Source organism: Eptesicus fuscus, chromosome 7 (assembly GCF_027574615.1).
Source record: "Eptesicus fuscus isolate TK198812 chromosome 7, DD_ASM_mEF_20220401, whole genome shotgun sequence".
In the NCBI taxonomy this organism is placed as follows: Eukaryota; Metazoa; Chordata; class Mammalia; order Chiroptera; family Vespertilionidae; genus Eptesicus; species Eptesicus fuscus.
In genome coordinates this window covers 31,358,770-31,373,365 of record NC_072479.1, presented here as the reverse complement: position 1 = coordinate 31,373,365, position 14,596 = coordinate 31,358,770, and the positions used below count along the sequence as shown (strand labels likewise).

At 43.6% G+C, this 14,596-nt stretch overlaps 1 protein-coding gene across 1 annotated transcript in view; it reads left to right on the top strand.

Moving 5' to 3' along the window:
* The first annotated feature begins 24 nt into the window (after window positions 1–24).
* Window positions 25–14,596, top strand: part of METTL25 (methyltransferase like 25) — a 102,304-nt gene continuing 87,732 nt past the window's right edge. The window contains exon 1 of the mRNA XM_008143797.3: window positions 25–326. Coding sequence (XP_008142019.3) covers window positions 77–326 — 250 coding nt within the window. The 5' untranslated portion in view covers window positions 25–76. The remainder of the gene's footprint in view (window positions 327–14,596) is intronic.

The window sequence follows — 14,596 nt, the reverse complement described above, 5'->3', positions numbered from 1 at the left end:
GGCCTGTGCGACTTTCAGCGGAGCCCCCGCCTCGCGACCCCGTGGGCGCCACCTACAGCTCGGGCCGGGGAGCGTCATGGCGGCTTCCAGCCCGCTGCCGGTGGCCCAGGACTTGTCCACGTTGCGTGCCAAGCTGCAGGGGCTGCTGCGGTTCCTGAGGCAAGCCCTGTCCATCTCCGATGCACACACAGTGGACTTCTACACGGAGTCCGTGTGGGAGCAACTGGTCGACTTGCCGCCGGAGACTGTGCTGGAGGTGCTGAGGGCGACGGCGGAGGACCGGACCTCGGAGGCGCGCCCCCTGGCGGAGGCCGAGGGAGGAGCAGGTGAACGGCGGTGGGAGGGGCGGGCAGGGAGGCGCAGAGGAGGTTCCGCCCCGCGAAGCGCGCCCTCCAGCGGCCGCCGGGCGGAATCGCGCGAAAACCGGGGGCGGGCCTGGGCGGGGCGCGCGAGGCCTGCCTTGGGGGCCGCCGAGGTGGGGCGGGGACACGGTTCCGGGACCTCCTTTTCGTCCCCGGGTGCTTGTGTGTTTCCACAATCTAAAGAGAACCGGAGACCGGCAGGGGAGTCCATTCATTTAGTAACTCGGCACTCGTTGTGACCGGGAGGAAACGGGGAACCGGGTTCTCACCGAGCCGGTAGGTTCCTGGTGGAAACACGGCAGAAGGACACCCACACTTGACACGTCAAGATAATGTCAAACGATGAGGACGGGGAGAAGAAAATGAAAGCTGGCACCTGGGACAGCAGTTGTGGAGGAGGCTGCTCGAACCTCGGTGGCCGGAGCGGGGGAGGGCGCCGGCCCACAGGGAGCCCGGGAGGGGGCGCTGCGGCCGGAGAGCGGGGCCGACCCGGTTCGGGCGGAGGCTGGCGCCGGTGCCGGGCAGCCCCGGGCCTGGGAGGCGGGCTGGAGCCGGATCGCCTGGGGAGGGTATTGGCTCTTAAGCGGGATAGGAAACTTTGGGGCCCTTTAGTCAATAAACGTAGTGACCTAACTTACCTTTGAAAAGATAACTCTGATGATTGTTTGAAGAGCAGACTAGTGGGGCCAAAGCTGAGAGGCCGGTCAGAAGACCATTTCAGTAGCACAAGAAAGAGATGGTGCCGGAACCGGTTTGGCTCAGTGGATAGAGCGTCGGCCTGCGGACTGAAAGGTCCCAGGTTCGATTCCGGTCAAGGGCATGTACCTTGGTTGCGGGCACATCCCCAGTAGGGAGTGTGCAAGAGGCAGCTGATAGATGTTTCTCTCTCATCGATGTTTCTAGCTTTCTATCCCTCTCTCTTCCTCTCTGTAAAAAAATCAATAAAAAAAAAAAAAAAAGAAAGAGATGGTTATATCATGGCCTAGGATGGCAGCAGCGAAGACCTGGAATATTTATTAGTTCATTTGAAATTTGTTTATAAAGTATCTAGGATGTGCCATGGACTTTGGTAGGCTGTGGGTTTTGTTTTTGTTTTTTTGTTTTTTACCCTCAAGAAACTTAGATTCAACCAAGGCTAGTGTATTTTGGAAGCAGAAGGATGAGAGGACCCGAACAGGCTCCTGGGCTCGCTCCTGCTTTGCTCCCAGGTGCTCCCAACCTTGCCCCTGCGAGTGAACCTTGGGCATTGGGCTTTCTCTGAGTGCAAAGCCCCCCTAGAGGAGCCGCCTATAATAGGACGTGGTAAATATTGGTTTCTTTCCAAGTCACAGTTTATTGTTGACAAAGCTAGGCATGGCTTCAGTTTGCTCTCCTGATAGCCACTACTTCTGATAATGTGGCAAGTTACACGTCAAAAGGTCAGAGACCACGTCTTTCCTGCAAACAGCTGTATTCCCAGGAACTAGCCAAATCCCTGGCATGCATTAAATGCTCCATGAATATTTGTTACGTGAATGAATTAATGAATGACTCAGGACAGCTTCCCCCGTAAGAGAAAAGAAACTACCTTTAAATGTAAAGCCCATGACTTTCCTATGGCTTTAGCTTTGTCTTCATGCAATGGAAGAATTAGGTTGTCTTACATATTCCAATCATAACAATAGGATTAATTAATGTTTATTATTTAGTCTGCAGTGTACTACTAGTAAGTGCTTTCTTGCACGTTTTCTCTTTTAATCTTCCCATCAGCCTTGCGGGATGGGTTCTGTTTCTCCCAAGTTATGAAATTGCAAGTTGAGGAGTTAATTTGTCCAGGGCCCAGCTCTTCATGGGGTTTCAAACTTCTGACTCCAGAGTCTGAGCTCTTTGCCACCATGATAAAACTGTAGTCTGACTTATTTAGGGATGAATTCCAACGGCCATTATTATCAAAACCAGTGCTTTTTATGGCATTAATACATTTCTTAACTTTAGCTTTGTTTTTATTGTTTCCCCTTCAGAGATGGAAGAATTGTTTTGTTCCTGCTGTATACTTATTGCCTAGAAGAGTGCCTGGTCAGATTAGGTGGTTAGTAAATATTTGGCAAGTAAGTAAATGAATGAATAAAGGACATCACTTATTTAGGCTAGGGATAAAATTCTAACATCTTTTGGGAAAACCTTACAATCAATTTTGTATCTATCCAACAAAAAATGGAATCTGGACTCAGTTGTTCACCTTTGAAATATCTTTGGCCCTGGAAACAAAATACTTAATTTTACAGATGGCCAGTTGCCTATAGTGTTAAAAAGAATGAATTTTTACAATTTATGCTTGTAAGGAATATTAATTTCTGTTTCTGTAGAGATTATTTGAAGATGGGCATTTTCTCCATTCCTATTTGCAGTCTGTTGTTTGTGTCAGAGAAGAGCAGTGGAATCCTTTGACCAGATTTGTACTTAAGAATTGTTCGTTCCTATGGACAGTATAATTTAACAGTTAAAATTTTACACTTTTGTGTCTGACAGGGTTCAAACTCCAGTTCGACCACTTACCAGCTGTGTGACCTTGGGGAAGTTCATTCACTCAGCAATGAGTGTCTCCTGTGGGCCAGCACTATCTAGGAGCTGGGGAAATAGCAGTAAAGAAAACAAACAAAAATCCTCACCTTCATCTTGCCTGCATTCTAGAGGGAAGAGTTAGACTCCTCCCTCTCACTCCCCAAAAAAACTGCCACAGAGAAAAATTAAGTAGAGAGAGTAGGTAAGGCTAAGTGCAGAAGGAAAGTATGTTTGCAATTTTAAATAGATTGTTTCAGCAAGACCTCATGGAGATGACACTGGAAAAAAATCTAAATAAGGGGGAAAATGAGTCATGAAGCTACCTGGAGGGAAAGCAGGCCAGATAACGAGAACAGGGAGCGCAAAGGCCCTGGGGTGGGAGCCTGCGTGGTGTGTTTCAGGAGCAGCGAGGAGACTGGAGCAGCTTTCCATCCGGGACTCACAAGAAGTATGGTTTTCTGCTGGTTTTGTAGGAGGAGTTAGAAATAAACACAGTTCCCGGAGCTGCAGCCCGCTAACGCACGGTGTTTGGAAGTGCACTAACAGATGTTTGGCACAATCATTTGGTGTTTTATGAGAACAAGTTGTTTCTGAAATCCTCAGTGTAGCCATTTCAGTAGATTTCTCTTGCCAGGTGATCTTTGGGCCCAGTCAGAGTCCTGAAAGTTTCTTCTCCTCAGTTCAACTAAAAAGACCTAGAAAACAAAAACAAAAACAAAAAAAAAAAAACCCCACAAACTTGATTCTCCAGAATAAAAAAGAAAGATGTTTAAAATAGCTATATTTCAGAGACATAAATTATGGGTGTAATAGATTGAATTGTGTCCTTTCAAAATTTACATGTTGAAGCTCTAATCACCAATGTGACTGTATTTGGATATGGGGCCTTTAAGGAGGTAATTAATGTTTAATGAGGTCATGTGGGTGAATGCAATAGGAAGAGGACGAGACACTAGGAGGGCATACACTGGCAAAAAACTGTGTGAGGATACAGGGAGAAGGCAGCCATCTAAAAGCCAAGAAGAGAGGCTTCACCAGAAATCTACTCCGGCAGCATTTTGATCTTGGACTTTCAGGTTCCAGAACTGTGAGAAAGAACATATATTTGTTGTTTAAGCCACCTAGTCTGCGACAGCCTGAGCAATAGTTCAATAGGCTTTGCACGCACTACCTGGATTCAAAGCCTGGATCCCAAACTTAGTAGCTTTGTTAACTTGGGCTTTAATTCTCTGTGCCTCCGTTCCTCATCTGTAAAATGGGGATAATTATAGTACCTACGTGGTGGAGTACCATGAAAGTTAAATGAGTTAATACATAGAAAGGGTTGGGAATATGCCTAACGAATAGCAGCACTTAATCCATTCATGTATTTGACTAATGTTCATTTTGCACCATCTACCTGCCAGGTCCTGTTCTAGGCCCTGCAATTACGGTGTTGAACACAACAGAGTTCCTGTCCACATGGAGCTGATGTTTACTGGCAGTGAGGGTAGATACATAGTCAACTCTGTACGTAATACCAGGCAGCAGTAAATATAGCGACTAAAAGCATGACAGGTATGGGGAAGTGAAAGATGATGGTGTGGTGGAGAGAAATGCTATTTTAGGTACAGTGATCGTGATCAGGAAGTCTTATCTATCGAGGCAGAATTTGAACAGAGACTTGAAGAAAGTGAGAGAGCCAGTCGTGTAGTTGTCTGAAGGAAGAGTGCTTCGGCCCTAGTGAAGAGCAGGTGCCCACGCTGGGGCATGCTGGGTATGCTGGGAACACAGCAGAGCTGTCAGGCTAGACCGGTGAGCGATGAGGTTTGAGAGGTGAGCTGGGGCAACTTCATGTAGGACTTGTAGGCCACACTGAGGGCTTGGCTTTTACTCTGAGTAGCGTGGAAAGCTCTTTAAGGATTTTGTGTGGTGGCGTGATATGTGATTTATGTTTCAAAGGGATGACTTTGACTTCTGTGTGGAGAGAAGGCTATTGAAGGTAAGGCAGGAAGCAAGAAGACAAGATACGTAGAGGCTATTAAAATAGTCCAAGGAGACTTCAGGTAATGGCAGCTCGAAGAGGTCAGGCAATTTCTCTACTAGATAACAAGATAAACTCTGGCCAGGTTCCTCTTGGTGAGCATCTGTATAATTAATTTACTGTATTTTAACTGAACAACACAGAAAGTATATGCCCATGATAGATTATTACTTTCTGGAGCTTTCTCTTACATTGTGTTTCTTTCGTTTAATAGATTAAATTTCTTTTTGGCCATCCTTGGTGGTTTTTGTTGGTTGTGATGGTGGTGACTGTGGTGTATTGAAATGGCGCTCACCTGTGATTTGGAACACATGGGGCCAGGAAGCATGTTGGAAATAAAAAGGGAGAATAGAGAAAGTATTAGTGACATCTGTTTTGCTCTGCTGTATTTAACCTTTATTCATTCACTTTCCTCATGTAATTTATCCTGAACTCTGTTTATTCCTTTTTTAGTTTTTCCTGGGTTGCTACTGAAATTATAAGTAAGGATGAGCAGAAATGCAAACAAATCTGCAGAAACCCATAATAATTTGTCATCATACTTTGTTTATTTGATTTATAGAAAGTGCTGTCATATTTTTTAGATGAGTCCATTTAGAATTTAATTTATATTCTAGTTCTCAATGGTAATTCCCCCACTTCTGTTCTCTACCCCTCCCCATAACTCTCAATCATTAAAAAGTTCAGTAAAACAAAATTCATGGACAGTACGCTCATCTATGGCATTTTTTCCCCCTCATTCTACTTACATGACACTTTTGTTTAGCCAATCAGAATAAATTTGAATACCTTCTATCTGTTCAGATATCCATTTATGTTGTTGTTTGTTTAAATTTGTCACATCATTAACATTTCACTGCAAGCTTGCAGTTATAGTAATCTAGCTTCGTGATTTATCATAATTTAGATTTCTTCCCTGATTTATAAAGAAAGAAAAAAAAAAAAACTTGCCTACATGGCTTCATGACTACTAGTGTTTATATTTCTTTTATTTTTCTCATCTCATCACCTCAGTGGCTCCTCTATAAAGGGTATTAACATCCTTCCTGTTACTCAGGCTTATTTCTTCGTCCATTTCTCTTGGATCTGCTGCTGCTTATTTCCACAACCAATAGTTTGGCCCCGCCTTTCTTAATTCTGCAACAGAATTTTAGCAATAACTCAGAGCGCTCATTCTTGCCTCCAGACCCTATTTTTCAATTGCTTTTTCATTCAAACTTGATCTCCAGTTATCTTTCAAAATCATAGTTCTGCTCTTGTCATTCCTCTGCTCAAAAACCATCATCTCGGTCTCCATTTTGTACAAATTAAAGTTCTTTACCTTCTGCCCTTATTTACTATCACCTCTCTACCTGGAACCTCCCACTATTAATGAAAGCAAATAGGAGGCAACATAGAAAGGATATGGGTCTTGTGGTTATCATGTATAGATTTGAATCCTTGTTCTGATGCTTTAGTGCTATGTAATCTTGTGTAAATTAGTTAAGCTTTTGAGCCTCAGTTTTTTTATTTTAAAAAATAGGGATCAATTCTGGCCTGAATAGGTTATACAGAAGTAAATGAGATAGATGTTAAAACCTACTCATATAAGTGAGTCCGCATAATAAATATTAGTCACCTTCTTTATATTCTGCTCCCGTCAGGTAGCGGCAGAAGCCCAGAGTCAGAGACCTGCTTCTTTCCATCTCTAACTCTGATTAGCTGTATATCTTGCACAGGACATTTAGCTGTAGGCCTCAGTTTTCTCATTTAAGAAGTAACTGCCTAGGGTGTTCATCAATAGCTGAGGTGGAAAAATAGCCAACCCCAGTCTCACATGGCTTATAAACATGTCTTGCATGACCAATACGTTTACATTTTTTAATATTTTAGGAAACATTTCAAAATTCACACACAAATCTGGATTTACAGCTTCTCTTGAAAAAAAATTTTTTAAAATCTGACTACTTTGTTTATAGCTCCCTTTACTGGGTGTATCCTCTTCCCCTACCTAACTTCACAAACTGAAATAATCTTCCTGGCCCCAAAAAGACTATGGCTCTTGGTTTGTGGGCGTCAGTCAGTTTCCTTATACCCCTTGAAAATGAATTCAGGAGTTCGCTTCACATTTTCAAAGCAGAATAAGAATGAAAATAGTTATGGATCATTTGACAAAAAGATACCTAGGGTTGCTTCTGGTACTCAAATCCTATGAAAATATAATGATTTAAAGTTTTCAATCTCCATACCTTAATAATCCCTAATCCCAATATTAAAGCCATAATCATGTTGAGGGCCTGAATCAACTGGTATCTTGGGATGAAATGCCTATGGCAAGTTGTTATTGGGTCAGCCAAGTTGATAAAGGATTGAACTTCTTACATGATCCAACTATAGATAAACTTTAATCAGGGAGGTGGCTGGAATAATTTGATATCAGTTCTCAATTTTTAAAATGTGTCTTCAATTAAGAGTCGAAGAGAGGGAATATGAGGGAGTAGTATAGCATTATCAATGCTTTTTTAACCATTCTCTTTCTACACCTATACCTTATACTTCAGCTGCCTTGTTTCCTGATATGCCATGCATTTTTTTCCCTCTGTAATTGGGTATATGCTGTATTCTTTGCCTGGAACTCTCCCACCCCATCTATTTAATACACATTCATTTATTTCTCATCTTCTTTCAAAGCCCAGGTCAAATTATACTAAATTAATAACCAAACTAGTCATCTACATATTCTTTTATTCCTACCTTTATTCGAGCACTTAGCACATTTTGTTATAATGATTTGTTAGCTTTGACTCTCCTAGTCTGAGTTCTGGTACCTAGTATATAAGTGCCACAGAGTGGGCGCTCATTAAATGCTTGTTGAATTATTATGGCTAAGTAGAGAGTATATGGGCCTTCCAGGAAAGTAGAACAGTGTAAGCAAAAGAATGAAGAGATTTGGGGATAGTAAGGAACACAGAGCAAAGTATTCATCTATAATAATAAAAGGGTAATATGCTAATTAGACCTGACGACCTTCTGGACGAAGCTAGGGCTGCGAGGGAAGCCCGGGTCCCGGGTGCCTGCTGGCGGCCGGAGGGAAGGAAGGCCTACTCTTGTACAAATTTCTCGTGCATTGTGTCTCTAGTACAAATAAGGTTAGAAAAAATATTATAGTCAATTTCTGGAGACGGGTCTGGTAAATCGTTTGGAATCATCCTTCCTTGGGGACATGGGTTAAGATCCTTTTGTGCTAGTCTAGAGATGAACACTGTTTCTGGGGCAAGATGGAAATGGAAAGGAAGTGATGGTGATTGCCAGAGGGAAAGGAGGGTGAGAGGAGGCAGCAAAGGGTAAAGGGGCAATAAATGGTGATGGAAGTGATGCTATTATAATAACCTGGTTATTATTTAACAGGAAAGGAGGAAAGGGGAGACCAAATAATAACGGCATGCCATTTTATACAGATTTGCCAAAAAACTGCATTTAACACTCTCCATTCAAGTCTGTTCCCACTGATTGATGGGGGAAGGGACTGGACAAATGCCATTTAGACACATGCTCAGGAAGGTCTGAGTGATGTGGAAAGGTACCTACCTGTCTGTCAGTCATATCTGGGAACAAATAAGTGGCCACAATGGGCATTGCCACTGCAAACATACAAAATCTAAATATACTAGAGGCCTGGTGCGTGGATTCGTGCACCAGTGGGGTCCCTTGACCTGGCCTGTGGACATCCCCCGAGGGGTCCCGGATTGGGAGAGGGCGCAGGTCAGGCCAAGGGACCCCACTGATGCATGATCGGGGCCGGGGAGGGACCGCAGGAGGGCTCTAGAGCATGTCTGGCCCGTCTAGCCCAGTCCCAATTGGCTGGACCCCAGCAGCAAGCTAACCTACAGGTCAGAGCGTCTGCCCCCTGGTGGTCAGTGTGCGTCATAGTTACCAGTCGAATGGTCACTTAGGCTTTTATATATATAGCTAAACTTCTAGACAAAGAAGCCTCTCTCCCTTCTTCTCTAGCTCTTGGCTTCAGGGCACCAGGCTCCTGTGACTCCTGTTGCAGGGACACGCTCCCCTGAACCTACATGGCACTCGGGACTTTACATGGACTAATGGACTTTAATTAGCTTGGATACTAAGCCACCGCTGGCTACAACATAAAATGAAAACTCTGGACACTGGCCTTCCTTCTGGCTCTGCTGGAACCCCAACTGCACCTTTCCCAGACTGGCTTAAGGGGCAGGGGACTTTGGAACCTGAGAAATGTAACTCCACACAAATAAAACCTTTTTCCACATACCATCCTCCCATGCAAATCTTAGAAAACTCATTTTCTGAAGTTGTTGTAAGAACCTCGCTCCCAGGAGCAACAGAGGAATTCAATCCTCTGGTAACAGAAGGAGACTTAATTTGGGGTGGTGAACACACAATACAATATAAAGTTGATGTATTATAGAATTGTACACCTGAAACCTATATCATTTTAATAACCAATGTCACCCAATCAATTCAATTAAAAATAAGTAAATAGAAGGAAGTGATAGTTTAAAAAGATATTGTACAAAGAAAATTGGAAGTCTTGGTGAATGATATTTATATAGAGGTCATAGAAATAGAGGAATCAGAGATAATTCTGAGATTTTCACTCTGGGAAGGTCTTAAAGAATAATAATGAATAATACTATTAGCAAAATTAGGAAAATCAGTAGAGGAGCTGTTTGGGGAAATAATGCATTCTGTTTTAGATATATTGAATTTGAGATAACCCAAATAGTGCATCTATGCTCACAAATGGACATGAAACTTGACATACAGCTATAGGTGATTCATAGGCCTCTAGCTTTTACACCTCAGGACAAGAGGTTGAAAGCATTATTGGTCACAGAGCTCTTTGAAGTTATCTGGATTTAGTCCAACACCTCTGCTCATTCTGCATTTTCTTCTTGTAACTTTTTGTTCTTTATTATGGTATATTTACATATTTCTAAACATTTATTTAACTCATCTTAATCAAGTGCTGAAATAGGTCCTCTGTGAGGGGAATCAGCACCAATTGTCAACTACTGAAGCTTAATTCTTCCCTCTTATTTGATTATTTAAATAAAATGGTAAAACTTAAAGTTTAGGCTAACATTTTATGTTTATTCTCTGTACAGCAGCCACCAAATAATAAAATTGATTTGATTTTTATGAATTATGTACATTACTAATATTAAGCAAGTAAATAATAAGATCTGCTGGAGATACAGTGGAAACTAGATAGAGAAAAATATATATTTAACACAAATTCCTTTTGCATATTTCTTTACTTGGCAAATGTTATAACTGAATTTATGAGACAGTAGACTAGACATGCATGTATTTTGTATTAATGTTGAAATGTAAATAATGGAGTTTAGAATAAGAATAACAGAAGAAATTAAACTCAAGTTAATAAAATGCACAAAAAAGTACAATTTTAAGGGAAAGTTGTGACAATTTCACTCTCTCAAATCCCTCTTTAGTAATTTAATTACAATTACAGTTTACATGGGACAAAAAGTCTTTTATGTATCTTGCCTCAATAATAAAAATCTGAAAAATTTATTTTATTCTTGAAAGCCTGGAAGTGTAGGCCCATGTCAATGTATAGAAAAGAAATACTGGTCTTCTCGGTAAGAGGTCAATGGCAGAGTTAGTTCCTAAAATACTGGCATTTTGTTGAGGCACCGTGGGGAGTAGAGCCTACAGTGGGGTTGACAGTAGAAGTAGGGAAGGAAATGTCTGTGGTAGGAACAAGAGAAGAACAAGAAACTGATTTCAGAGCACTTAATGCACTGAAATGCATTCATTTTTTAAAATAGCCTTTACAATTATAACATCAATTTTTTGAAGTTTTGCAATCTGGAATTTGCTTATTTGCTAACAATCACATTGATTTATTAAATTTAAATTAACTTTTTGGATAATGTTTATTTCATTTATTAAATACTTCTAATTTTAAATTGAGTTTTGAAGTTGTTCAGTTTCTAGAAATCTATTACTTGGTTTTGGTTATCTTCTGAAAATAGAAACTTTTGATCATCCCATAGCCTATATAATAAAAGCCTAATATGCTAAGTGTCAGGTCGTCCCGTCATCTGTTCAACCAATCAAAGCATAATAGCTAACAATATGCTAAGGCCGCTCAACCGCTCGCTTGACGTGCACTGACCACCAAGGGGCAGATGTTCTGACCGGTAGGTTAGCTTGATGCTGGGGTCCGGCCCATCGGGACTGAGCGAGATGGACTGGACATGCCCTGGAGCCCTCCCGTGGCCCCTCTCCAGCTGGCCAACCTCCTGCGACCCTCCCCAGCCCTAATCGTGCACCAGTGGGGTCCCTCGGCCTGGCCTCACAAACTGGGACCCCTTGGGGGATGTCGGAGAGCCGGTTTCAGCCCAATCCCGCAGGCCAAGCTGAGGGACCTCACTGGTGCACAAATTCGTGCACTGGGCCTCTAGTTTTATAGATAAATCAAGTCTTAGAGCAAATAAATAGTTCATGGCCACACAGAGATAAACAGTCTGAGAATCAGAATTCAGACCTAATTCTTTTTTTTTTTTAAACAAGTTTGTTTCTTGTTTTTATTTTTATATTGATTTCAGAGAGAGGAAGGGAGAGAGGGATAAAAATTTCAATAATGAGAGAGAATCATTGATTGGCTGCCTCCTGCAATGTTCCCTATTTGGGATCTAGCCAGCAACCTGGGCATATGCCCTGACTGAATCGAACCGTGACCTCCTGGTTCATAGTTTGACATTCAACCACTGAGCCACACTGGCCAGGCTCAAAACTAGTTTGTGCTCATTTCTTTGTTCATTCATTGAGAACTTAACCAAGTGCCAGGCATTATTCTAGGTTCTAGAAATATGGCAGTAAATAAAAATGTGTTCTCTTGGACTTGCAATGTTAGATTGTGTGCTATAAAAATTAATAAAGAATCAGAGAGTAATAAGTTTGAGTGGGGTGCAGTTTTGAAAATAGGATTGTCAGAGAAGTTTTCACTGAAATGGTAACATTTGAGCAAAGACCTGAAGGAAGTGAGAAAGTCAGCCATAAAAATATCTGATAGAAGATGGTCTCAGACAGAGTTAAAAACAAGTGTAAAGACCTGAGTAAGCACATCCCATGTGGCATCTCAATAAAATTACAGCTGGGTAGTGCTGATCCCCTTGGAGTTAGGATCCACACTTTGAACACTTGTTGTTGAAATACTTTGTAAATGATAAGACACAATGTCCCATAGATGAATCACAAATTGTAACAAATTAGCTTTATTCAGGTTCAGTTATTATGTTGTACACTAGAGGCTCGGTGCACGAAATTTGTGCACAGCGGGGGGAGGTGTCCCTCAGCCCGGCCTGCACCCTCTCCAATCCGGGACACCTCAGGGGCTGTCCGACTCCCAGTTTAGGCCCAATCTGACTGCAGCCACAGGCGCCGGGACCACGGGCAGCTTCACCCAGGTCAGCCACAGGTGCCTGGGACCCCAGGCTGCTTCGCCCGGGCCTGGCTTTGTCAGGAAGGACGTCTGGAAGGTTGTCCAGAAGACGTCTGGTCTAATTAGCATATTACCATTTTATTAGTATAGATAGTGGGCACCTCTGAATTGTTTCTTTTTTTATTTTATTTATTTTATTTTTTTATTCTTTTAAATTTCTTTATTGATTAAGGTGTCACATATTTGTCCTCATCCCCCCATTCCCATCCCATACCCCTCCCCACGGATGCCCCCACCCCCCTGTTGTCCTTAACCATTGGTTAGGCTCATATGCATGCACACAAGTCCTTTGGTTGATCTCTCCCCCCCTACCCCCACCCTCCCCTACCCTCCCTCTAAGGCCCGACAGTCCGATTGATGCCTCCTTGTTTCTGGGTCTGTTCTTGTTCATCAGTCTATGTTGTTCATCATTTCCCCTAGATGAGTGAGATCATGTGTTACTAGAAATATACTTATAAGAACCGAATGTGAGACGAGCAATAATAGTTATGCTGACAGGCAAATGAATCAGTCTGTAGTGAGTTTCTTTCTGGACCAACAGTTCTTTTGAGACCCAATTTCAATGTCCACCAGTTCCTTATGTGTACATGTCGGCACTGACTTTTCAGTTCTGGATGGTGGACAAATGGTGGTAATGCAGGTCCGACTTCCTCTGGTTTGGTCTCGCCCGGACCCAGGGGCGCGGCCTCACCCAGACTCAGGGGCGCGCGGCCTCACCTGGACCCAGGACCCAGCATCACCCGGGCCCCGGGGCGCGTGGCCTCACCCGAACCCAGGTGCACGCGGCCTCACCTGGACCCGGGATCCAGCCTCACCCGGACCCAGGGGCGCGCAGCCTCACCCGGACCCGGGATCCAGCCTCACCCGGACCCAGGGGCGCGTGGCCTGTTTCTTTTTTTTAAATTGATTTTTAGAGAGAGAGAGATAGAGACATCAAATTGTTCCACTTATTTATACATTCATTGGTTGATTCTTGTATGTGCCCTGACTGGGGATCAAACCTTGGTGTATCAGGATGACGCTGTAACCAACTGAGCTACCCGACCAGGGCTCAATTGTTTATTTTAATCAAATTTATTTTTCATTTACCAAATCAACTTATAAATTGCTGGGAGTTTTGTATGGTTTTATATTTTCCTTCAAATCCTATCTAATAAAGAGGGAATATGCTAATTGACCATCACTCCATCACAAAGATGGCTGCACCCACAGCTGAGGCCAAGTTCCCATAAGGAGCCTTAATGAGCAATCAGCAGGGACCTGAGGCTACGCCCTTCCCCGCCCCTGTGGGGCTTGACAGGGGATCTCAGGCCGTGCCCCCCGCCCTGGCATCAGGCTGGGGGACCTCAGGCTGCACCCCCTGCCCCAGTGCCAGGCCAGGGGACCTGGGGCCACGCCCCCTGCCCGGCAGGGCTTGACAGGGGACCTCAAGGTGCACTTCCCATCCTGGTGCTGGGCTAGGGGACCTCAGGCTGCTCCCTTCACCCCAGCATCAGGCTGGGGAACCTCAGGCCGTGCCCCCCACCTGGCGGGGCTTGACAGGGGACCTCAGGCCATGTCCCCCACCGGGTGGGGCTTGATGGAGGACCTCAAGGCACGCCCCCCGCCCCGGTCTGGGTTGGGGGACCTCAGGCCATGCCCCCCGTCCTGGCGCCGGGCCAGGGGACCTGAGGCTATGCCCCCTGCCCAGCAGGCTTGATAAGGGTGGGACTGGCCAGGTCTGGATCTAGCCCAATGGGGGTGGGGGGCAGCTGGGTCTGTGTCTCATGCGATTTTGAGGCGCATGTGGGTGGGCGGGGACTTGACTCTGGGTCCCGTGGTGAGCCCCAGACTCTGACAGGAGGAAAGTTTTCATATACATTTTACTAATTTTCTTTCATCTCTGACACTTCTATTATAGAGAAAGGGCAAATAGCAATATTAAATTATTTCCTCTAATTAATCCCCTTTTAATGTGCACGAATTTTGTGCACCGGGTCACAACTATAGAAAGGGTCTGTTAGAATTAAAATACTGTGGTTAGATTTTTCCTATTTTTATATTTTATTTTTGTGAGTAACAGTTAAATGTGAATAATGCTTTTGAAATGCTTACACGTGCTTTATACATCCAGTCTCATGTTAATATTGGCACAATACGAACATGCGTGTCAATTCTTTGTTAGTAATATCTTATTCT